The 24,082-nt window shown below is 52.5% G+C and overlaps 3 protein-coding genes across 4 annotated transcripts in view; 2 read left to right on the forward strand and 1 right to left on the reverse strand.

Annotated features, from left to right (window-relative positions):
- Nucleotides 1-3,399: 3,399 nt before the first annotated feature.
- Nucleotides 3,400-9,779, forward strand: Ccdc86 (coiled-coil domain containing 86). Its single transcript, XM_008840720.3, has 4 exons — nt 3,400-4,192; nt 6,955-7,084; nt 8,767-8,841; nt 9,017-9,779. The coding sequence occupies exons 1-4, from the start codon at nt 3,450-3,452 to the stop codon at nt 9,134-9,136; spliced, it is 1,068 nt and encodes a 355-aa protein (XP_008838942.1). The 5' UTR covers nt 3,400-3,449; the 3' UTR covers nt 9,137-9,779.
- Nucleotides 9,780-9,898: 119 nt separating this feature from the next.
- Nucleotides 9,899-23,506, reverse strand: Ptgdr2 (prostaglandin D2 receptor 2). Its single transcript, XM_008840721.3, has 2 exons — nt 23,312-23,506; nt 9,899-12,169 (listed from the first exon to the last, which is right to left on the reverse strand). The coding sequence occupies exon 2, from the start codon at nt 12,112-12,114 to the stop codon at nt 11,089-11,091; it is 1,026 nt and encodes a 341-aa protein (XP_008838943.2). The 5' UTR covers nt 12,115-12,169; nt 23,312-23,506; the 3' UTR covers nt 9,899-11,088.
- Nucleotides 23,507-23,760: 254 nt separating this feature from the next.
- Nucleotides 23,761-24,082, forward strand: part of Zp1 (zona pellucida glycoprotein 1) — a 12,033-nt gene continuing 11,711 nt past the window's right edge. Inside the window, exon 1 of one of the 2 annotated variants that reach the window (XM_029567189.1) lies at nt 23,761-23,941. In XM_029567189.1, the coding sequence (XP_029423049.1) occupies nt 23,773-23,941 (169 nt within the window). In that variant the 5' untranslated portion in view covers nt 23,761-23,772. The remainder of the gene's footprint in view (nt 23,942-24,082) is intronic. The other variant, XM_029567187.1, reaches the window with a different exon arrangement.

Consider the following 24,082-nt stretch of genomic DNA (forward strand, 5'->3'; position numbering starts at 1 on the left):
CAGAGAGGGACAGGGAGAACGAGAAGGAGCGGGGAGGGAGGGAAAAGAGCAGAAAAGAAAAAGGGAAAGGAAAGAGAAAGGAAAAAAGAGAAAAAGAAGGAGGGAAAGGAAAGGAAACCTTACACTACCCAAAAAACTCCAACTCAGATCAAGGTTGGGAGGAACAGCCTGGAGGCAGCTGGAACCAGATAGAGGGTTTCCACTGGAAGTCCACAAAGTGGTTTGCTGCCTAGAAGAAATTTAGAGATCTGGCCAGACTGTTGGGAACTGTAGAGTAGTCAGGAGGTGACAGATCCAGTGGGCTGTCTGTGCCCACACAGGGGTCCAAAGGAAGCCTGGGCGCATGTTCTGAATGGCAGAGAACTACAGGGACAGCTGGAGAGATGGGAGATCTCAACCTACTTAAAGGACAATTCTAGAAGACCTGTAGGAAAACTGTCTTTAAATATGTAAGCAGTTCCCAAATGGAAGGGAGAGGCTTGCTGTCAGGTATTCAACATGAACAGGGACGTTTACTTCTAAGTCAAACCAGGAGGCAGGTGTACTGATATGACTCTCATTTTATAGAAAAAAAAAAAAAAGACACAGAGAGACTGGGACACTGGTAAAAGTCACACAGCAAATAAATGGTGGAGACAGGAGTCTGACTCCAAAGCTGTGACATGTCTTCTCAGTATCTCCCTGTTCCCCAGAAAGAAACCCAGGTTCAGAAAGGATAAAGCAACTCTCTCAAAGCCAGGCAGAGACACAGTGAGCCAGGATTACCATTCCAGAGCTGGAAGGCTTGCTTAACTGCTTGGCAACTGCCCCTCCTGCAGTCCTCCCTCTTCCCTCACTACCCCTGGTCCATGCACTGGAGGGTCAGAGTGTCATGCATACCATGCAGTGCTGACTCAGCAAGACCCAGTTTATTTATGTAACCTGAGATCTGCTGACTGAAGGAAACAAACACCCACAGTTGAACCCACAATATACATCAGGAGCTTTCAGAGGCTTCAATCATCCACCCAGCCAAGGGGCAGCACAGCTGAAAGAGTTTAAAAGTCCCCAGAGGTCAGAAGCCCATATCTTCAGGGACTTCTCTCAGCTTCCAGATGGGAGATGGGCAGGGAGAGGCCCAGCTCTCAGGAGCAGCACTAACTAAACACTTGCTGCCTGCCAGGGGTCTCCTGATATTCATTTAGTGCCCTGGAGTGCTGGGCCAGGAGAGATTGTCAACCCTAGCACAGGGGTCTACGTCACTTGAATAAGTGAATTAGACCTTCATAAGGCCCCTGCAGGGCAGGGGTGATAGATTTCACTATCCTGCAGGGCATTCAAGGCCTAGGAGAGGTTGTGATATGGTAACAGGTGTCACTCTAAGATGAGGATTTACATGCAGTCTATTTGCAAAGTGAACCCCTCCTAGAAGCACCTAAAATTGAGTGGGAAAGTAAGTCTCAGGGAAGCCTGAGGGCACATGAATAACCAGGTTACCTTTATGGGCATCTGGGGCTGAACTTTGCTGAGGTCTCTGGGGGACTCAGAACCCTCTTCTCATCCTCCCACTCTATGAACAGAGACTGAGGTATAACAGAAAGCAAAGCAGTACAGCAGCCCCCTCTGCAAATTTCAAGAGTCTCCCCAAGGGCCTGCACACAATGATAATGGCAAACTGGGGCTCAGGTGGAAGTTGGGGTGGGGGGTTCCAGACCAGAGCTCACCTGATGTCAAGGCTGATAAGCACCTGCATATGTGTCAGAGGCACACCCAAAGTCCTCTATCTAAAAGCCAGCTAGCTTTCTCTCATGCCATCCTGGTGGGGACCTGAAATTAGCCCTGGGGTGTGTGTGTGTGTGTGTGTGTGTGTGTGTGTGTGTGTGTGTGTGTGTGTGTGTATCTGTGTGTACCCGCAGAGTAAGTTGAGGGGCCCTGGAGCCTGAGTTGGAGGCAGATAAAACTCCTTCAGAGCCCCAGAAAACCCACACTGTGATTCTGAGTTTTGGACCATTCAGGTCTCCAAACCAGGACAGGAAAGATAACCATACAGAGACTACTCTAAGTGTTGGGAAGCTGGAGGATCTGGGACAGTTGGTTTCTTCTCCCTGGAGGAACACAAGGGCTTTGATCCCAGAGACAGAACTTCAGGGAGAGGCCTGGGGAAGGGAACTGACATACAATTACAGCAAAAGGGTGTAACTGTTTCTAGGGACATAGAGAGCCGTGCCATTGTCCTCCCCTGAGGGAAGATTCAGGCTGAACTCATCAAGATTCACCTAAGACCATGTGTACCACTTTCTGATGGGTGTGTTCAAGGATTCTCCAGCCACTTTTCCATCCTGTAGGGACCTCTGTCTGGCTCTTCATCTTCCCCATCTCCTCTTGAATCAGCAGCCAACACGCACGGGCCCAGAGTCAAATCTGACTCCCACTCCTGCTCCAGGACTGGCAGAGTGGCTCTGGTGAGGGGACTGGGCTTCCAGTGATACCCCGGCTGTCTGTCCTGGCCTGAATGTTCTAACCAGTCTCCTTGGACAACTTCCCATGCCTTCTTACAACTCCCTCTCCTCCAGTTCTGGAAACAAAGTTTTCTAAAAGAAGCCACTGCAATGTGCTGGGCAGAGTCCCTGGGATCCCTGAGGGCCACCTGCAGGGAGTTCAAAGAGTAATATTGGAAGGAGCTGGGATACATTTGAACCACTTTCAAGCCCTTGTTCCTAAGATGCTTGCTGTGACTCAATCTAGAGCCCTCTCCTGGGTCTCACACAAAGGGGGCCCCAAGAAAGTCTTCTCTAAGCACTGGGAGATCCAGAGGGTAGTGTATCTCGCCATCGGTGAGTCCCCAAAGTTTGCTAAACAGACTAGGGGAGGGAGGCAAGTTCTCCCACAGGGGCAAAAGCCACTGTCTTGCCGGTGAGAAAAGATAGATACTCCAGGATAGAGACGGAGCATCCTATGGTGGCACATTCAACACAGAACTCATGACTTAAATTACCCTGGAAGGCCCTTGGGAACCCCTAATTTGTAATATTGTGAAAAACTGCAGTGTTACTGAAAAACTGAGGTCCAAAGAAGGCGGGAGGATCACCCAAACGGAATCCGTTTCCAGCAGTGTCTATTCGCCCTTCCCTACAGACACCCCAGACCTTTTGCAAATCCTCTTCTCTGGAAAAAAAAAAAAAAAAAAAAAAAAAAAACACCCTCTGCTTCTCTGACCCCCAGAAAACAGTTTTCAAGAAATGCAAATACGAACCCTCAACGGGGCACAGGACCCAAGTCACTGGACCCGCGTCGTAGGCGCATGCGTCTACTCTGCCCGGCCCTGCCCATGTTGACAACCCCGCCTTTCCTCACTTGCCCAGCAAGGCGTCCCCAGCAGCAGCGCTTCCTGCCCAGATCGGATGTGGCTGTATCCGACGTCATAGGAAGGCGCCGGTAGTCCGGGAAGCGACGGAACCTGCACGTGGGCCATGGATACACTGCTGAGGCGCAGTCAGCGGCTGGAAGGCCTCAGTCCGCAGTCCTCGGAGAGCCTTCCTGTCCCCGAAGCTTCACGGGCGCGATGGGCCCTTGTCACGTTGGAGTCGAACCCAGAAGAAACGAGTGAGCCCCGGTCTCCGCTGCAGGTGGAGCCACCGCGCCTAGCGTGTCCCCAACGTCAGCCCGAGACAAGCCCCGGATCACTCTGTGTGCGCCAGGGTGCAGGCGTGGGGTCCCCCCCGAGGCAGCCCGACCCCCGGTCCCCCCAGCCGAATGCAGGCTTGGAGTCACCTGCGACGCAGCCGGAGTACTGCCCTCCATTCCCCCACAGAGCGGAGTCCCCCGAGCCCTCCCCTACACAGGGAGAACCGGACTCGGAGGTGGCCCGGGGTAAGGAGGAGCTGACCTCAACATCCCCCGAGTATCAGCTGCAGCCGGGCCCAGGATCCCCGAAGCCTTGCCCCGGCCTGCAAGCGTCGGGTCCCGAGCCCTCGCGGCCCGCACAGGAGCTGACCTCCCGGGCACCCGGCTCCCCGCAGCGTCCGCCGGAGCCGACCAAGCCACCACTGGCTGGCAAAACGGCGACAAGCGACCTTAGCGTAAAGAAGGGAGATGCATCTTCGCCCCAGACCCCAGCATCCAAGAAAAGGAAGAAGGCGCCGGAGGGGCTTCCTGTCATCCCGAAGGGGAAGCCCAAATCCGGGCGTGTGTGGAAAGACCGCTCCAAGAAGAGGTAAAGTGGGGCTGGGCGCCGACTGGGGTTCTCCAGGTGTTTGGGCCCTGTCTTCCGCCCGTGTGCAGTCCCAGGGTTGGAAAGGGACCGCTTGAATAAAGTTGTAAGTAAACAGGTAATCGTAATCAGAATGTGGCAAAATTCCCTAAGGTTACCTGAAAGGTCATTTCTCTGATGCCCACAGGTCCTTAGGAACCTCCCTTCGATCCCCTTAGTCCCCAGTTCATTCAACAAACATTGACCTTGTCTGCCCCGACCAGTGAGGGAGGCAGAAGCCATAAAAACCCATTACTTGTCTTTGATAAAAAGTATTACTAGGCCCCGGGGTTATAGAGGTCACTTCAATAAGAACTGGCCAGAGGGAGAGCCTTTCAAACATAGCACATTTCATTTCATCTTTATCTCGGCCCTTGGAACAGCTGTTGCTATTATTGCTGTTGGCCATCTGAAGGAACCAAAGCTCAAGGAAGCTAAATGAATCCACACAGGACTGGTACAGACTTGATTCCAAAGTCTGTCAGTGAAATCCCTTAGGCTGCTTCTTTGATGTGCCTTGAAGTGGATTGCAGCCTCTCTAAGACATATGGTCCTGTTCTTTCAGTTCCAGGGCATCATGTGAAGAGGCTCATAAGAAGGAATGGTTTAGGCTTCTGGGAAGAAGTGGGCTTCATTTGAAATCTCAGCTGCTGGCCAGATACAAGAATTCATGACAGGGCATGAAGAGGATTTTTTTTACTTGGTGGGTAGACTATATTGCTAGGGTTTGTGCTAGGCCCTTTGCACATGTCATTTTGTTGTACCCTTAAACCCTAGGCATTGGGTATTGCCTCCCTCCCCCCATACTCACCCCATTAAACCAAAGAAACTGAGGGTTAAAGCAAGTCACCATTTAGAGAAACTTTGAAGCTTCCCCTCCTCCCTCTCCTGGCAGGTCACAGGGAGAATGACCAGGCCGCTGATGGCCAAAGCAGTTGGTTTGGGCGCGAAGAGTATGATGAGCTAGTTGAATGTGTAGAGCCTGGGGTGTAGAGCCTGGGGTCCTGGCATTCAACCACAGATGGGAAAGGTGGGTTTGCAGAGAATGAAGGGGCTGGGCTGCCCTGGGTGGAGAAAAGGGAGGAGTCAGCAGAAGAGCAGAGAAGGAGGCCTCGGAGCACTCCCACCAGCAAGGGGCTAGGAGAGTACCTGATCCGAGCTCTCTCCCCAGCTGGACTCTGGGTGCTGTGGCTTAGAGGCTCCCGTGCTCAAGGGTCACACAGACAAGTGAATGATGGACTCAGGACCAGGTACCCAGGCTGTCTTCCTTCCTTCTCCAGCCTCATGTAACTATAGTAACTAACTATAAAGTGAGATATATTTTCCTAACACTAGCCACACCCAAGTGCTCCAGCTGTCTCTGACTCTTGGCGTCCTTGTGGCATAACATGGATGCAAACCATTTCCATCATGCAAAGTTCTCTTGGCATCACTGCTCTAGAAAGACAGTCCTATGGCTGTGTCTTCAGGCTTCCATCATCGTGTCCCTTCAGGGTTCTGACACCCCAGTTTGGGATAATGAGCATTAAGGGTAGGGAGGAGGCCCATGAGGCACCCACCATTTTTAGAAGACTGAGTCTTCAGCAGGCCTTGGGGAATGTAGAGGGGAGAGGGCATGCTGTGGTCAGAAGCCAGCAGTACACTGGAAAGGGGTAGAACCAGTCTACAGATGGATGGACCTAAACCCAAGTTCCAGGCTGTGTGTGCCAGACTCCCAGGGAGAGGAGCAGATAGCCCAAAGGAGCAGTGTTGACCTTCCTGTGGTCAGGAGCAGGCTCTGCCCAGCATACACAGAGGCCTTCAGAGACTGGGTTGCTTTGATGCACCCTATAACAGATGTGAGTCCTACAGAAGGTGAACTTGTAGTGTGGAGAGCAGAAGGGCCACTGAGAGGACAGGACCTGCTGAGAAGCCCTGGAACTTTGGAGTGAGATGGAGAAAGGCCAGGACACTCAGCAGGTCTGACAAGTGATGGGGAGAAGCCAGGCCAGGGCACTTCTCTTCATCATGTTTTTACTCTTTATCACAAAACTAACTTCAAGCCTGCAGAAAAGGAAAGAGTTGGATTTTACAAGCCTCCGTCACCAGCTTCATACATTCTTGGCATTTCCTGGCTTGCTTCATCTTTTTACCTTGGCATTTCTGCCTTTTTCCCCTAGAATATTTTAAGCACATCCTAGATGAATTCTTACAGAAATAGCTCCATTCTCCTAAGACCCTAAAAATAATCTACCTTGAGAAAGTCTGGACTGTTAATCTCACTCTGCCTTTATATCCCTCCAACTGGGAAGAATCCGAATCATTGCAGAGAACCCCCCTCATTCTTGCTGTTTGGAAGTACAGCACCAGCCACCTAGGAAGTGAGCCCCCATCTCCAGAGGCATTCACACACAGGGCACCATACTTGGTGGTAGCAAAGCTGAGGCCACATGGTTACAGACTGGTTTAAGTCCCAGCCTCCACTCAGGAATAAGGACCTTGGCAGTTACCCAACCTCATGGAGCCTTGGTTTGCTCCTCTGTAGAATGGAGAGAAATGAGTCTCTACCTCAGAGAAACATGCTTAGGGACCTGTTCCACACTGAGATTTTTGTAGAAAGCTGAGTGCCAGGCAGGCATGAGTGGTCAGTGATGGCTGGGGTATGGGAAAGTGAGCCCAGAGCTGGGTTACAGCAGAGGGTGTGGGCAGCACCGCAGAGGCCCCCAAGCGCCTCCTCTCCCATGCAGGTTCTCCCAGATGGTTCAGGATAAGCCTCTGCGCACCTCCTGGCAGCGGAAGATGAAGGAACGACAGGAGAAGAAACTAGCCAAGGACTTTGCCCGGCACCTGGAGGAGGAGAAACAGAGGCGCCGTCAGGTAAGGGGCCAGCCAAGGCCATAGCACAGGCCAAGTACCTATCTGCTGGAACAGATACAGAGCCCTGCAGGAGGTAGGCTTAGGTGGGGGGGGGGGGTCCCCGAGCCTGATCCAGGGAGGAAGGAGAAGAGTAGTCTGGGACCAGCTCAGCCTCTGGCTCAAGGACACACAGGGGCCTGGAAGTGTGTGGATAGGGAACCCAGAGAGCAGGCCAGCAAGCCCACCTTGGTGGTAGGAGCATTCAGTGATATGGGGTCTAGGGGCCTCTCCTTGAGACCTGCTCATGTGGGAAAAGCTTGCAGATTAGGAAACCTTGGCATAGTTGTACTGCTGTTACTCAAAACGTGGCTTCCACACACCAGCCTGTGAGTGGTCCCTGTGCCATTCTTCCAGTTCATTCCCTTGGCCTTCATCTTATACCCAAAACTGGAGGCTCTCACCCAAGAGCTAAAGATGTAGCTCAGTAGAGTGCTTACCTGGCAGGCACGGGGCCCTGGGTTCAATCACTAGCACCACAGAGGCTCACTCCCAACACCTTCAGCCTCCAGGAGGCCCTGGGAAGGATCCTATTTTACCTGAGCAGGCAATGCCTAGTAAGCAGCAAGGAGCTGGTCAGCAACAATGTCCTCAGGACAGCTTCATCAGGTGACACTACTGGTCCCAGGGTGCAGGAGCACTGATCCAGAGTCAAATGACTCATCTCAGGTCTGTGGTCCCTGGCTGGTTACTGAGAAGAGGGCTAGGCCAGTCACTGAGGCATACCCCCACACACACCCCTGGTTTGAGATATCCCAGATCAGCCTGTTGCTGAGATCCTAGGGACAGTGGCTGCTCCCGTGTGCTGAGGCTTTATCTCCCTTCCATTTCTAATGAGGCATCAGTAACTCCTGCCACAGTGGGCATTGTACCCCTGGCTCCCTCTTGGGCAAAACAGCTGCCACCTCATCAGCCACTGGAAAGGTATGCCCTCCCAGCCCCATCTGGCCCTTCCCCAGCCCAGAGAAGCCAAAAGTCACTTCCTCCCAAGGTCCCAGGCCATACCATGACCCCAGGTTTTCAAAACCAAGAGAGGCCCTGACGGCATGGCCGTGTTGGAGCCACAACAAGGCTAGAAAGCCCTGGGCTTCTTTTCCCCAGGACAGCTCCATTTGATTCTCAGTGTCCCGGGAAAGCCCATGTGGTTCCAAGCCCTGTTCACACACTTATTTCTCAGATCAGTCTGATAAGGTAGATCTTGTTGTCAGCTTCCCGGTCAAGCTGGGGAGGTGGAGGCACAGAGGTTCAGCCACAGGATCCTGATTTGAAGGTAGAGTCAAGATTCAAGGGTGGGCCAGGTCTTTCCGAGCCTCTTGGCAGCTGGTACGTGGGGTGGTACAGGGGCCGCCCCATCTGCATGTGACTTCTTGGTACTAAGCCACCCACATCTTGGCCTACCCAATCATCCTGTGTAAGCCCCTGACCTCAGATACCTGTCCATGTACCCGCTTTTCTAATGAGAAGTCGGTAACTCCACAGTGGGCATTGCATCCCTGCTCCTCCCCGGAAGTCCTAGGCCTCCATCCTCCCCCACCACACATAACCTGGAACCCACACAGGCTGTTTCTGCCCTTGTGGGAATCATGCCAGCTCTCTCAGGGTCCTGAAAGACTATGGCTGCCTCAGATCCCTTCTGTGTGTTCCAGGAGAAGAAGGAGCGCCGGGCTGAGAACCTGAGACGCCGCCTGGAGAATGAACGCAAGGCTGAGATTGTCCAAGTGGTAAGCATGCACCCCTACCCTAGGGATGCAGACAGGCCAAGTGAAGGAGCCATCGGTCTCAGCCCCTGCCACATGTGGCTGTAATCCTGGGCTCCTGCGAAATGCTCTCCTATTCCCCAGGGAGAGGCACAGGGTCCCCATCCACACTGCTGCTCTTTATTTCTCCCCACCCTAGATCCGAAACCCTGCCAAGCTCAAACGGGCAAAGAAGAAGCAGCTGCGGGCCATTGAGAAGAGGGACACCTTGTCCCTGCTCCAGAAGCAGCCTCCACAGCGGCCAGCAGCCAAGGTCTGAGCTCAGAGCAGCCAGAGGCCTCCACAGCCAAGAACCATGGCAGACAAGGCATCTTTCAAGCCACTGTCAGATGCTTCTGCAGGGCCAGCACACCAGCTCTTGCTTCAAAACAGGGACCCCAGTCCATAGGGGGCCTAGGACCTGACAGAGACTAGGGGAAGGGGAAATTAAATTCTTCCCTGTCCTTCCCCATCTCCAAGTGCCTTCAGACCTTGAGCAGTGACTTGACCCTCCACGAGCTGGTAACTCCTACAGATGTGTAGTTCTGTGTCAGGCCATGAGTCTACCCTACATCTGGAGGCCAGCAGTCAGTAACCAGCTCTCCCACTTGCCTAGAGGCCACTGTGGCCACTTATGTATGCCCCCTGCTAATCCTGTCACACAGCAGACTGAACTAGCCACTCCCCACCCCAGCACTGGAAGATTAAAGTGGGGAGGTTGCCAGAGACTGGGTTTCACTCCGGCACCCCTTTCCCATAGCAGACTGCAGAAACCTCAGGATCTGACCAGCCATGCCCATCCACTATACAGCAGAAATATTTATTGAATGCCTGTGTGCACAGGTACAGCTGTAGGTACCAGGGAAGACAGAGCATCATGCCCCCATTGGGCTTTCATTCTTGTAATAAACAAGCAAAACACATGGTGTGCCAGGTATGAAATGCTTGGAGTGAAGCAGGAGGGAGTGAACGGTGCCATTGCTATCCAGTGTGCGGAGTACCTGCTGCAGTCCGGGCCCTGGTGGTGCTGAGAACTGGTGGCCTTTGGTCTGAGAGACCCTAAGAATTTCCCATCCCAGTTCTTCCACTAATGCTTCTTCCATATCTGCTCTCCTCCCTCTGGGATACAGAGATGTGTTATAGCTGCCTGCCCTGTGGTCCATGGTAGGGAGGACTTTTGACACTGGTAGAAGGTCCATGACATGCAAGATTGCCCCTCCCACCCAGTTTGGCACCAGACCCTATCTGGATGAGGCAGCTGTACTGTATGTACCCTGAAGGAGGTTAGATGTTCTTTCTGGATAGAATTGTGTGAATGTGGAGGCCAGAGTGCAGATCCTGGTGGCAGCACTCTAAAACTGCAGTTAAGATCCTATAAGGCTAACAAGCTGACCCCAAAGGTGGTTGGGATAAAGTGGCTGGCCAAAGGTCAAACTCAGTGAAGGTGGCTGCTTCTCAACCCCTTCCTCACACTACCCCAAATATACCACTGTTCTTTGATGAACCCCCTCCTTACTGTCTGTCAACAGAGCAGTGCCTTTGGAGACATGGGACTTTAACCTTGGATTAACCCTAATTGTTCTTGGGCCAGCAGCCTGGGAGGTGTTAGAACTGGAAGTCAGCCCTGGCCCCTCCCTGCTGAGTGGCCACACTAAGATCCACAGGAGCACAGGCACTTTAGTGCTCCACTGTGTAGTCCAGTCTCAGTCTTCCCATCACACATAAGCCTGGGGACCAACAGTCAGAATCCACGGGGTTCCCCCTTCTTCAAAGCTGGCTTTGACACTGTCCTGCAGCTCTTGTGCCCCAGTAGACTGAAACTGGCTCCTCAGCACCTCCACACTGCAAGATTAAAGTGTTTAGGAAGCCTGTTTAAAGCTAGGCTTTCATCCAGGGAGGCAGAGGCAGGTGGATCAGTGTTTCAGGCATAGCGAGTTCCAGGCTAGCTGGGGCTACAAAGAGACCCTCCCTTCCTGAAGGGGTACAGTCTCATGGGCTGGCATTGGCATGTGATGAGGCCCCGTGGGTCTATTCGGTCATGGAGCTGGGTGTGCAGTTCAGGGGGCCCTTCTCGTCCTGCGACGCTGTGTGGTCCCTCTGCGGGGACACTGCTCCACCACGCTGCAGCCTGTTGCCCCGTAGCCAGCCAAGGAGGCGTGCGGGACGCAGAGCCTGCGGGAGGCGGCCGGCCAGTGACAGGGTGGAGGCCGAGGTGGTGGTGGAGGAGGCTCGCTAGCCGCGGCGGCTGCCCGGACCAGCGCCCAAGTCGCTGTCGTCCACCAGCACACTCTCCATGACCGCGCGCAGCGAGCGCCGCAGCTTGTGCACCACATCGGGGCAGGTGAGCACGTAGAGCAGCGGGTTGACCACGCTGTTGAAGAAGGCAAGGCTGGTGACGAAGGGCAGCCAGCGCCGTGCCAGTGGCCGCAGCGGGGGTACGGCGTGTGAGCGCGCCTCCATCAGGCAGAAGGCATGGTAGGGCCCCCAGCACAACACGAAGGCCGCCACGATGCCGGTCACCAGACGCACGAAGCGGCCGCGGTGGCGGCGGCCGCGGTGGCGCAGGCGCACACTCACAGCCGTGTGGCTCAAAGTAATGATGGCCAGCGGCACCAAGAAGGCCAGCAAGAACTTGCTGACTGCCAGGGTCTTCTGGCGAGAGTCGCACGTGGCGTTGCTGTCGGGACCCGGGTTCAAGAGCAGCATGTTGTAGTAGCAAATGATGCGGCCGTCCACCCGCGGGATGGTGTCCCGGAACACGAAATACAGCACGGTGTTGAGCACCGCCAAGGCCCAGAGAGATAGGCACACCCTGTGCGCCGCCGCCACCGTGCGGTGGTTCTGCGCCCACACCGGCCGCACCACCTGCAGGCAGCGGTCCAAGCTGATGGCGCTGAGCAGGAAGCTGCTGGCGAACATGTTGAGGAAGAAGACCGAGGAGTGCAGCTTGCAGAAGGTGGTGCCCAGCTCCCACGAGTGGTCCACCGCCAGGAAGTAGGTGAAGAAGGGAAGGCAGGCTGCGGCCAGCAGGTCGGACAGCGCCAGGTGCAGCACCCAGGTGGTGACCACTGTCTGGCGCATGCGACAGCCCACCACGAACAGAATGAGTCCGTTCTCCACCAGGCCCAGCAGCGCTGCCAGCCCGTGCAGCACCACCGACACGTGGTCCAGATAGCGCATGCTGAAGTTGCTATGGCTTGGGACCTGTCTCAACTCCTCCATGAGCGGGCAGAGCAGACTCAGCGTTGCGTTGGCCATGACAAGGTGGAGGGAAGGAGGGCTGAGCCTGGCACAAGAACCAAGAGCCTGCAACCTGGGCAAGAGAGGACCCTGTCTCAGAGTTGCCAATATGATCCGTAAATGGGGTGGACCCTGGGGTCAGCCAGGCTGAGCAAACCCAGAGTAGCACCCTGGTTCCCCTCTGCTCCTTGCTCCCTGTGCAACCTTGGGCAAGTCAAGTGGAGCTTTCCTGAGCCTGTGTCCTCTGTAACTTGAATGTCTGTCCTCACCTGACAGTCCCCAGCTCATAGGCTTCTGGGCCGTCTAAATAAGCTCTATTAAAAGGGGCGGAAGGAGGAGATAGGGGAATATAGCTCAATCAATAAAGTGCTTGCTGTGCATGCCCAATTTCCAACACCCATGTAAAAAGTAGGGTGTGGTGGCACACACTTGTAATCCTAGTGCTGGGAAGGTGGATTCCTGGGGCTCACTGTCCAGCCAGCCTAGCCTCATTGATGAGCCCTAGGTCTCAGTGAGAGACTTTGACTCATAAACAAGGCAAGAAGGGGGCTGGAGAGATGGCTCTGAGCTTAAGAGAATTGCTCTTCCAGAGGACCCAAGTTCAGAGAGATGGCTCTAAGCTTAAGAGTATTGCTCTTCCAGAGGACCCAAGTTCAGTTCCCAACACTCTTATCAGACAGCTCACAACCTCCTGTGACTCCAGCTCCAGGGAATCCAACTCCTTTGGCCTCTTTGGGCACCTGCACTCACATGTACTTAACTACTATATATAATGCACATAGCTCCTATATATAATGCACATAACACCTATATATAATTTAAAATGCTGTTTTAAAAGGTGGAATACCCAAGGTTGGCTTCTGGCGTGTACACACACACACACACATACAGGGTCTGCTACACACCAAGCACTGTATCATTGTCATTGTGATTAATATTAAGCCAATGTCCTAGATTACATAGGTCAAGCCGATTGGGACCCAGTCCCCCAGAGCTCAGGAGGGTGGACATGACCCCTCATATGGGATGGGAGGTTTCCAGCCCCACTCTGAACCACCTCCAGCACCCCAAAGCCTTACCACTCTGCAGATCCTCCTCGAGGACAGCTGCCAGTTTCAGAAGTGTGTTGATTGACTGAGATTAGGGGAGACCGCCCCTCCTCTGATAGAAGGAGAGGAAATGAGATAAGAGGAGCGTGAGACCTGGACAGGAGGAACTACCGCTCTGGGGTTCTGGGGGCCCAGGGACAGCAATGGCAGCCCTGCCTCCCCCAGGAAACCTGTCCTTGTTATTCACCCGCACACTGGGTCTACAGGTATGTTGAGCAAGTACTTTGCTGCTCTGAAGAAGTCAGACTTCAGCAGACACGTAATACATGTGTGCATCCTCACAGGCTCATGAAGAGCCCCAGAGCTCCCAGGATGAAGCTGGTAGAGGGCTGGGGAAATGGGTTGGAGGCTCCCTGCAGGGTATGGGAACTCAAGTTGTACAAGGTGCCCACAGCCTGCCTGGGACTATGGTAGCTCCTCTAATAAATACAAGATTCTCTCCAGACCATTCTACAAATGAGAAAACTGAGACTCAAGTGGTAACAGTGCTGGCAGAGCCACCCAACAACACAGCCACATGGAAGGGTGACTGTTCAGTCCTCAGCCTGCCCTCTCTCTGCAAGCCCTGCTGGAAGAGATGATAAGGGGGAGGAAGAAAAGAAAAGAAAAGAGGAAGATGACATGGTGACCTTCTGAACTCCTGTTTCCCAGAGACAGTTGACCAGAATGGGAAAATGGATGCCTTTCCAAGGACCACCATCCTTCAGTGGTGGGATTCTGGAGGACCAAGTTAGAATTTCCCTGATGGAAATAGCTCTGGTACCTGGGTGTCTAGGTTGCAGGCAAGCTTGTGTCTCTTCCTGATGCTACTTTCTAAGTTGTAGTCTTTAGAACAGTGTTACAATAGCCTGACAAGACCCTGCTTTGTAGAAGAGGAAACTGAAGTTCCAAGAAGCACTGACTGGCGCTTCTTGGCTGCACTATGGACCTAACCTCTCCTCCGGGCAGACAGATGTGTACCATCCCCACTCTGTCCTGAGACAGTCCCTTCATCAGACCCAGCTTGTCCCAGTCTCATGGGATGCTCAGAGTACAGTCCCACTGCACTCTTGGGAGCCACCCAGTCTTACCCCTCTTATCCCAGACAACTGCAGGCCCCTGGATCTCGGGGAGTCCAGTGGCTAGGGGCCTGCTCTGGCAGGAACCCTAGCTTTGCAAAGCCCTGGGCTTGGATCCAGGTTCCTTGGCTTCCAAGCTGAGTGAACCTGTCGGTTTCTCTAATCCCACTGTGTGATCGTGCCCCCACCCCCAAGACTGCTGTGAACGATGAGGAATATGGTGGAACAGCTCACCGTTGTGCCTGGAATCTAGCTGGCACCCAGGAAAATGCAATCCTTTCCTCTGAGCATCAGTCCCCACCAGCTGCTGAACTCACTCCTCTACCATCCTAGCTGGGAGCAGCCCTCTGGTAAAGCTGCCATTCTCCCATGGGTTCTGAGAGGGCACCAAGTCTGCTCAGCCCCTAGGCTACTTCTTCCTTACCTGGCCACAAGGTGAGCACAAGACTGAGCCTTGGAGCTGGCAGCTTCTGGCAGCAGCAGGACCAAGGCGTCAGGCAAGTGGCAAGAGGGGAGTGAGCCCAAGGAGGAAATACGCTGTCAGCTCAGAGTGTGTGTGTGTGTGTGTGTGTGTGTGTGTGTGTGTGTGTGTGTTTAGGGACAGCAAAGAATGAGTTATCACACTGTTCAAGAGTCACTTCTCTCTATCCACACAGCCAAGTCCCGCTCCACCCCCTCCCTTCATGGAGGACACTCTGTAACCCAGAGGTCAGTGTAAGTCCTTGTGCCTAGACTACTGTCCCCTGGTGCCATAATCCTCAGAGGGGAAGCCGCCCCAGCTCTTCTGAGCTCCCAGAGTAGCATGGGCACCTGTCCCTGGGGGACCCAAGGAAGCAAAGTGGGGCCATGGAAGGAAGTGGATGAAGATCCTTATCCAGGAAGTCAGTCACTTCCCCTTGCTGGGTGCTAGCAGCTGTGAACTGGAGCAATGTCTGTTCACAGCTGGTGGTGAGGGTGGGATGAGGCAGGTCACACAAACATCTGGCACCTCGTAAATCCTCATAAAAGTGGCTTCTTCCCTGGCCATGGGAAAAGTGAGCTGTGGTTGTGCAGTGAGAGTTCATATTGAAAATAGACCCAAAGGCCAGGGTAAGAGAGATTCATTTGTATTATATTGTTCCTTAACTCGTGTGGATGAGTGTATTCAGGTGTGTGTGTGTGTGTGTGTGTATGCATATGGAGGTCAGAGAACAGCTGTTATTTCTCAGGGGCCATCCACATTGTTTTGTGTATATGTGTCTATAGTATATGTGTGTATGTATGCCTGCTGGTGCCCATGTGTTTGTATTTGCATGTATGTGGAGAACAAAGGTAGATGCCAGGGGTTGTCTTCAATCACTCTCCACCTTGTCTTTTTAAAAATTATTTATTTAGCCAGGCATGGTGGCACACGCCTTTAATCCCAGCACTTGGAAGGCAGAAGCAGGCAGATCTCTGTGAGTTCTGGGCCAGCCTGGTCTACACAGTGAGTTCCAGGACAGCTGGGGCTACAGGGAGACCGTGTCTCAAAAAGACAAAAAAAAAGATCTTCCTGGGGCTGGAGAAATAAAAATAAATCTTTACTCCTTTCTCCCCAGCCCTAGCTTCTCAACAGGGCTTAGAGTGCAGCCTGCTCTTTGAACTAAGAAAGAACTCCCTTCTTCCCTTATAGGCACATCTGAGCACCAAGGAATGAAGCTTCAGAGAGGGTGCAACTCTCTCTCAGGATCTCAGTCCCCTGCTGATGACTCCCTTGAGTGCCCTTGTGCAGTGAACACCCTGTACAACCTCTCATGGCAACCATGCTAAGGGGCTTTCTCTCCAGATAAAATCCTTTCTCCTTTGATTCCTAATCCTCATTTCTAACCCTGTAATTGCTGTCATGGCTTGTTTCCCAGCCGTCCCTGAGGATGACTTATTGCTAAACAAACAAACAAAAAGTTACTAAGCCTTACTAAAGTTACCAAAATCAGGCTGAGGCATTTTCTGAAGAAGTCAAGGGCATGAGCTCTCTTCCCCACATCCCAACAGGCCTCTGAGAACCCTAGCTGTACTCCCTTGGTGAACAGCAGCTTCTGTACATGTCCTCAGAGCCAAGTTCCTCCAGCCGAGTTCCCCCAGCCTCTGTGGTAGAGTGCTAAGGCGGGATGTCTGGTAGGCAGGATGTGGCTTGAGTGTGTCTTCCCTTGGGGTCTCAGGAATGATTCAACACTGGCCACTCCAGAGGAAGAGTCTTAAGAGATGCCAGAGCAATGGGGGCCCCCGCAGTGGGGTCACTGACTAGCCAGGAGCTCTGCACAGCCTGAGGCTAGGAGGTGAAAGGCCAGTCAGAGCACTGGTGAAGGTCACTAGAGGATCAGGCCTAGGCTGGGGGCTGAAAGCCACCATTATGGTGGCCTCTCAGACATCAAAGTATGCATGAGAATGACTGGGGCCTCAGGAAGGAACTAACATGGTGTAGACCAAAGTTACCCAGGGCTGGGGAGATAGCCCAGCCGATAAGGTGCTTGCCACATAAGTATGGGGACCTGAGTTTGGATTCCCAGCACCCACATAAAAAGCCAGGCACCACACTGTCTGCTTATAATCCCAGTGCTAGAGGGGCAGAGACAGGCAGACCCCTGGAGCTCACTGGCCAGCCAACCTAGCCATGTCGGTGAGCTCCAGGTTCACTGAGAGACCCTGTCTCAAAAGTAGGGGGGAAGGACCAGGAGATTGAGCAGCAAACATGAGGACCTAAGTTTGAACCTTCAGCACCCATGTCAAAAGCCAGCTAAGGCCCTGAATGCCTATAACACCAATATTGTGGGCAGAGACACACTAATCCTGAGAGCTCACTTGCCAGCCAACAAAAATAAACCAGCAAGCTTCTGGTTCAGTGAGAGACCCTGTATTAAGGCAATAAGGCAGAGTGATAGAGGAAACACCCAGTATTCTACTCTGGCCTCCACATGTGTGTACACGGTCATGTGCACCTGCACACTCATACACCACATATATGCAAATAATAATTAATTGCTAAGGTGGAAAACAATTGAGGAAGATACCTAACATCAACCTCTGGCCTCCAAATGGGCTCACACACATGTACACACATTCATGTATACACCCACATCAACACGTACATATAGCACACACACAAAGAATCTGCCCAAACTCTGGATGGACCTGCCTGCTAGGGTGTCTCTCCCAAGAGGACTGGGACAGGGTCTGGAAATCTGTGTTTCTGTCAAGTTGGGAGAGGGACTGGTGCTACTGAATGTGGGACCTTTAAAAGGACTAAGCCAGTGCTTGGGGGGACTTGGGGCCCCAAAGCCTGTGTTCCTACAGCTCAGGTCTATTAGATAGAGTGACTTACCTGAGGGCCTAGGTGAACCTCCTCTCTCTGGGCCTGACTCCTGGCCCTTCGGGAGGAAAAAGGCAGTCCTAAGCCAAGTGCTCAGCCTGGCCTTAGCCCCGAGCGAGGACACACAGGCCAGGTACTGTGCTGTTTCTTGGTGTTGTCACAATGATGTGACATATCAGTAAGACTTGGGCTGCCTGTCAGTGTAGCACTCACAGCGACAGTTGCCTCAAGCGAGTCATGGATGAGCAGAAAAGGTGGCCCAAGTTGCAGGCCTTTAGACCTGAGGGGCATGGCTGAGCTACAGAGTCATGCCAGCCTAGCCTCTCTGTGCAGCTAGGGACAGCCCTACCATGGTTCTTCCCAGTGTGACGTTTATAATCCCTGGCGCCTAGAGAAAGACACCCCCATCCACCTACCCCACAGCCACAAGGCCCTGATCCCTGGATGAGGACCTTTTCCATGGCTTGGAGCTCAGCATCACAAGGCAAGCAGGAGTGGGGCCAGCAGGGCTCCAGCATCCCCATGCCCTGCTGAATCTGAGCCTGTGGTTTCCCAACACACAGGCCCCAGCTGGCTGTTTGCATGAGCAAGGGTGAGTGCAGGGAGGGAGGAGAAGGTGATGAAGCTGACTGATGAAGGGTGGGACCAAGGAGCAGTGAAGAAGGTAGAAGAGTGTGTGGGACTTTTGGCCACATGAGATGGTAGCCCCTTTCCAGGCCTGATAGTGTCCTGGGGTGCTCCTGGCCTTCCCACAAGATGTTATGTAGAGTCCCACTAGGCCTCTCCTCTGCTGTGTGTGGGCATCTTCAGGGCCTGCTGAGCTGAGGGCTGGAAGATTCCAGGATTTCCTGCCTGCACTGTGCTTCCTCTTTGGTTGTTTTTTTCAAATTAGCCAGAAAGGAACTTGAAAAAACTGCCTAAGGCAGGGGCCTGAGGGAGGGAGCCCAGCTGGGATGGGGGACTGTACTGCCTCTGCTTTCCACTGTGAGTGTGAAGCATGATGCCAAGATGCCAAAGCTCTCTGGGGGCCAGGAGACCCTGGGGGTTTCAGAAGTCGATGGTGCTGGTGGGCATTCAAATCAGCAGCAAGAGTCAGGCAAAGGCAGAAGGCAGGGAGAGGGGTAGGGTAGCTGAGTGTGAGGAGGAGAGGGCAGGGGCTGGTGGACAGAGTGCTGCATTAGAGTGGGCTTGGATACCCCTGTCAGGTATCTGGACAGTCCTCGGCCCTCACAAACAGCCAGTTGGGGCCTGTGTGTTGGGAAACCACAGGCTCAGATTCAGCAGGGCAATGGGAATGCTGGAGCCCTGCTGGCCCCACTCCTGCTTGCCTTGTGATGCTGAGCTCCAAGCCATGGAAAAGGTCCTCATCCAGGGATTAGGGCCTTGTGGCTGTGGGGTAGGTGGATGGGGGTATCTTTCTCTAGGCACCAGGGATTATAAACGTCACACTGGGAAGAACCATGGTAGGGCTGAAGGCCTGCTCTTCCCTGTCTTCCCCTGGCCTCTTGATGAACTCCTACTTGCCCTTCAGAGCCCTTTCAGACAGACCCTACTTCTCCTACATCCTCCCTGATCAGTACCTCACTCTTCACACAGCCGCCCTCATCTTCCCCACCCTCATGATGAGCAACCTGAAGACAGAGGCTATTCCTGTTTACTCCTTGGCTTCCAAAACCAGACAGAGGGGCAAGTGAGAGGGTCCCAACAAACATCTACTGATCAGAATGAACCTGCAACACCAGAGTCTGTGCACAGGTCAGACATCACAGTAGCCCACTCTTCTCCATTGGGTGGGTCTGCACACAGCCCACAGCCTGGTACAATTCTCCCTGCTGTTGGCTCCAGTGATGGGCACAACCCTGCAGAACTCATATACTGGGAAGGACAGCAAGAAGGCAAAGTAACTACAGATGTAGCTCACTTGGTAGAGTGCTTTACCTGACAGGCACAAGGCCCTGCATTCCATCCCCAGCACCACATTAACCCAGCATGGGTTTGCATGCCTACAATTCCAGCACTCAGGAGGTAGAGGCAGGAGGTCATTTTGGGATACATAGCCTGGGCTATGTGAAACCCTATCTCAAAAGGAGAAAGGAGAGGGTAGAGGAGGCAGTAGCAGAGCAGGCAGTGCCAGGCCTGGGACTGGACTCAGCCCTACACCCTACCACTTAATCCTCATCAGAGCAGCAGTTTTACAGCTCCATAGGGGTGCTATAACAAGCTACCACATACTCAGGGTCTTTCAACAGCAGATATTTATTCTCGTACAATCTGGAAACCAGAAGTCTGAAACCAAGTTGTCAGCAGCACTACACAACCACCACAGGCTTCAAGCTCTTTCCTCCGGTGGCCTGTTTTCTTCTCCTTCCCCCATGTGTCTCTCATAGGACACATCGCATTGATTTTAGGGTCCATGTGGATATCCCAGGATGATGCCATCTTGAGATTCTTTTTATTTTAATTAATTTTTATGTATTTGAGTGTTTTGCCTGCATGTATGTAAGTGCACCATGTGCATGCAGTGCCTGTGGAGGCCAGAAGAGGGTGTGGGATCCCCTGGAACTGGAGTCAGAAACAGTTGTGGGTTCTGGGAACCAAACCCTGGGGCCTTTACAAAAGTAGCTAGTGCTCTTAACCCTTGAGCCATCTCTCCACTCCCCATCTTGGGATTTGGTTTTTTTTTTGAGACATGGTCTTCATCTAGGCCTATCTGGCCTAGAACTCTTTATGTAAACCAGGCTGGCCTAGATCTCATAGAGATTCACCTGCCTCTGCCTCTCAAGTGCTGGGATTAAAGGCATGTGCCACCACACCTGGCACATCTTGAGATTCTTAATTACATCTGCAAAGTCCTCTTTTCCCAAATAAGGTCCCAGTCACATGTTCTAGAGTTGGTTTGTGGATGACTGTTTGAGGGCCCCCACATACACACTACAGAGAGTGAGTATGGAGTATTTACCAGCTATGGGCACCAGGCTGAGCTCAAACAGGCACTCTCATCATCCTCACTCACCAAGGAAAAAACTGAGGCTCAGAGGCTTGAGTAAGCCAAGGCTGCACAGCCAGCAAGCAGAGGAGCTGGGTTGAGCCAGGTGGTCCAGCTCCCCTCACTGACTGCATTTCTTTGATGATCTCTGTTTCCTGGAAAAGAAAGTCTACTTTTCTGTTAACTATGTGCCCAACCTTCTTTTTTTGTTGTTTGTTTTTGAGTCAGTCTCCTGTAGCCCAGACTGGCCTCAAACTTAACATATAGGAAAGGATGTTTTTGAGTCAGTCTCCTGTAGCCCAGACTGGCCTCAAACTTAACATATAGGAAAGGATGAACTTGAAATTCTGATCCTCGTACGTCCACCTCCAAGTGAGATGCTGAGACTACAGGTATGAGCCACCACACCCATTTTATTTGGTAATGGGGATTGAATTCAGGGCCTCGTGCATGCTAGGCAAGCACTCTACCAACTCAGCTACATCCCAGCCTCAAGCCTCTACTCTCAGTCAACTTTCCTTCAGAAACACTTCCAGGACCCCTATTCCACTCTATCCCACCCCATGTTGTTGGGGACCCCTGCTGTCTAAGGTAGCAGTCTCTACATGTCCGGATAGCCGCAAGTCGGCTCGGCGTCAGGTCCTTCTCCCCACTCTGCTCCCAGAGTCACCCACCAAATTTCCTCTAGTCACAGTAAAGTCTCACCACAGCCAAGCATATAGCCATATAGCTATAAGCATATAGCATATAACGCAGCACATCCGTTATGGGTCTCTTTTACTCTTCTTGTTCACCCTGCCAGATAAGCACAATTTATCATCTGGGACTCTCATAGGGGAAGCCTGAGGCTCTAAAAAAAAAATAACACACCCAGATCACAGGTAGGAAGCCATAATAACTAGATTAGAGTCAGACTGTAAACCACTAATTACATGTTCTCCACGCTACAAGGGACCTATGAACACTGCAGACACATTACCAGCCTTCACTGAGCTCAGACTCTGCTACACTCTGGGTGAACTAGAGTCCTGAAGTGGGATGATGGCATCTTTTAGAGGATGGGGCAGAGTGAGGAGCTGGCACAGCCTTGGCACCAAGCCTGGCCATTCTTGTGGAAGTGTTCATAGATATTATTTCTCACAACTGTTCTACATGAACAGAATTCTAAGATGATACAAAGAGTTCCTGCACATTCCACACCACTTCCCCTGTGATTATCACCTTCCGTTGGTGCAGTACGATTATCACCATCAACGGCTCTGGTAGATGCATCTCCTGAGCTTTTCCACTGTCCTAGCTAGGATGTCATCTATTCCATTAACTGCTCTTATCCCACTTTCTATTAGTACAGCTTGAGTATTCTTTATCCAAATGCTTGGGACTAGAAGTGTTTTGTGTGTGTGTGGTGTGTCCATGAGTGTGTGGAAGCCAGAGGACACTGGATGTCCTGCTCTATCACTGTACATCTTATCCTCTTGAGAAAGGGTCTCTCACTGAAACTGGATCTAGGCTGGATCTAGCAAGCCCAAGTGATCCTCTGATCTCTGTACCTCAACAGCATTGGAGTTACAAGTGTGCAGAACCACACCTGGCTTTTTACATGGGTGCTGGGGATTGGAACTCAGGCCCTCATGCTTACACAGCAAGCACTCTTCTTACCCACTGAGCCATCTCACCAGCCTCCATATTTTTTTTCTATTTAGGCATATTTGCATATTCACAATGAGATCTCTTAGGGCTGGCACCCAAGAGTTTTATACACATTTTATACATAGAGCCTGGAAGTATTCTTGTTCGTGGTGATGTTACTGTTTTTGAGACAGGGCCTCACTTTGTAGACCATGCTGGCCTTGTACTCATGAACCCTATGCCTCAGCCTCCCAAGTGCTAGGATTATAGGCTCATCACCTGTCAACTGTCTGCATGTGGCTTATACTGTAGCTTGTTTATACATATATTTTTTGTGACCCCAGCTAGCCTGGAACTTGCTATGTGAACCTGGCTGGCTTTGATCTCTCAGAGATCCTTCTGTCTCTGCCTCCTGAGTGCTGGAAATAAAGGTGTGCACCACCATGCTTAGCTGTGTATTTTTACTGTGACTCATCAAAAGGTCAAGAATAGATTTCTGGGGACTGGAGAAGTGGCTTAGCCATTAAGAGCACTGGTTGCTCTTGTTGAGAGTTCCCAGCACCCGTATGGCAGCTAACAACCATCTGTAACTCCAGTTCCAGAGAAATCTGACACCCTCTTCTTACCTCTGTGGGCATTACATGACACAAGTGCACTTACATACCTGCAGGCAATACACTCATATACATAAAATAAAAATAATGAATACAATTTTTAAGATAGAGCTCTGCTTTTATTTTATTTTATGTGTATGAGTGTTTTGCCTGTGTGTATGTAGGTGTACCATGTGTATGCAATGCCCAAGGAGGCCAGAAGAGGGCGTGTGATTCCCCTGAAACAGGAGTTACAGGCAGTTGTGAGACACCACGTGGGTGCTGGGAACCAAAGCTGGGTCCTTTGTAAGAGCAGCCAGTACTCTTAACCACTGAGCCATCTCTCCAGGCTCAGACTTCTGCTTTTGTTGTCCCAGTGTTCAAAACTGTTCAGATTTTCAGACTGAGGCTGCTCACCTGTGGTATCTGCCCATTAACTGTCCTAGTCCCAGAAAAACTCTACCCATCTGATTGCTCAGCAACCATCAGCTCTTCCAAGAATGGGAAAAACTAACCTGGCATTCAGTTTCCAGAGGTCCTGAGACCCAGGGCAGGCAGGAGGCCCTGCAGAGCTGCCTGAGCAGGAAGGGTCCGGTGAGAGACATGAGAGGCTTGGGAGGCACCTGGCCAGTGGATTGAGGAATTCCGGGATAAGCTTCTAACCCACTGCCCGCCTGCAGCCTCTTTGCTAGAAATCTCCTGGACCGCCATCCACAGCTGCCAGACAGAAAAGCAGGTGAGGGGTCAAGGGAAACTTTCTGAGCGGCCCTTACAGCCAAGGCTAGGAGGCGCATTCCTCTGCCTCAAAGGAAGGAGTTTCTCCATAGGCCCTGGTGGTCAGGTGGCTACTCCCCCAGGTGGACCCCCTTTCCCCACAGAGGCTGCACTTAGAGCCTGTGGCATATAAGGCCTGGGCCCAGCTGGCAGGAGGCCATAGGGGCTGCTGTGGTTGTGTATGCTGTCAGGAGCCTCCACAATGGCCTGGGGTTGCTTTGTGGCACTTCTGCTGGTGGCAGCTTCCCTGGGGCTGGGTCAGTATCTGCACCGGGAGCCTGGCCTCCAGTACAGTTATGACTGTGGGCTGCGGGGTATGCAGCTGCTGGTGTTCCCCAGGCCAAGCCAGACCATCCACTTCAAGGTGCTGGGTGAGTGCCAACAGGAGCCAGTCCTGTCATTTCCTGTCCCTCCCACCTCGCCATCTCACCATCTCACGTCCCCACCTCCTGGTCTCAAGCCCAGCCTGTTGCAGGGAGGGAACTAAATACTCCCTGGGGGGGGGGGGGGAG

This window comes from Nannospalax galili, unplaced genomic scaffold (genome assembly GCF_000622305.1).
Source record: "Nannospalax galili isolate Female #2095 unplaced genomic scaffold, S.galili_v1.0 scaffold1321, whole genome shotgun sequence".
Classification (NCBI taxonomy): domain Eukaryota; kingdom Metazoa; phylum Chordata; class Mammalia; order Rodentia; family Spalacidae; genus Nannospalax; species Nannospalax galili.

What these genes read in the sequence shown, in the direction of transcription:
- Ccdc86 (XM_008840720.3), top strand. Translation starts at nt 3,450, where the DNA reads ATGGATACACTGCTGAGGCGCAGTCAGCGGCTGGAAGGCCTCAGTCCG. An exon ending in AAAGACCGCTCCAAGAAGAG is followed by an intron (nt 4,193 to 6,954) that starts GTAAAGTGGGGC and finishes TCTCCCATGCAG; the next exon opens with GTTCTCCCAGATGGTTCAGG. An exon ending in AGAAACAGAGGCGCCGTCAG is followed by an intron (nt 7,085 to 8,766) that starts GTAAGGGGCCAG and finishes TGTGTGTTCCAG; the next exon opens with GAGAAGAAGGAGCGCCGGGC.
- Ptgdr2 (XM_008840721.3), bottom strand. Translation starts at nt 12,114, where the DNA reads ATGGCCAACGCAACGCTGAGTCTGCTCTGCCCGCTCATGGAGGAGTTG.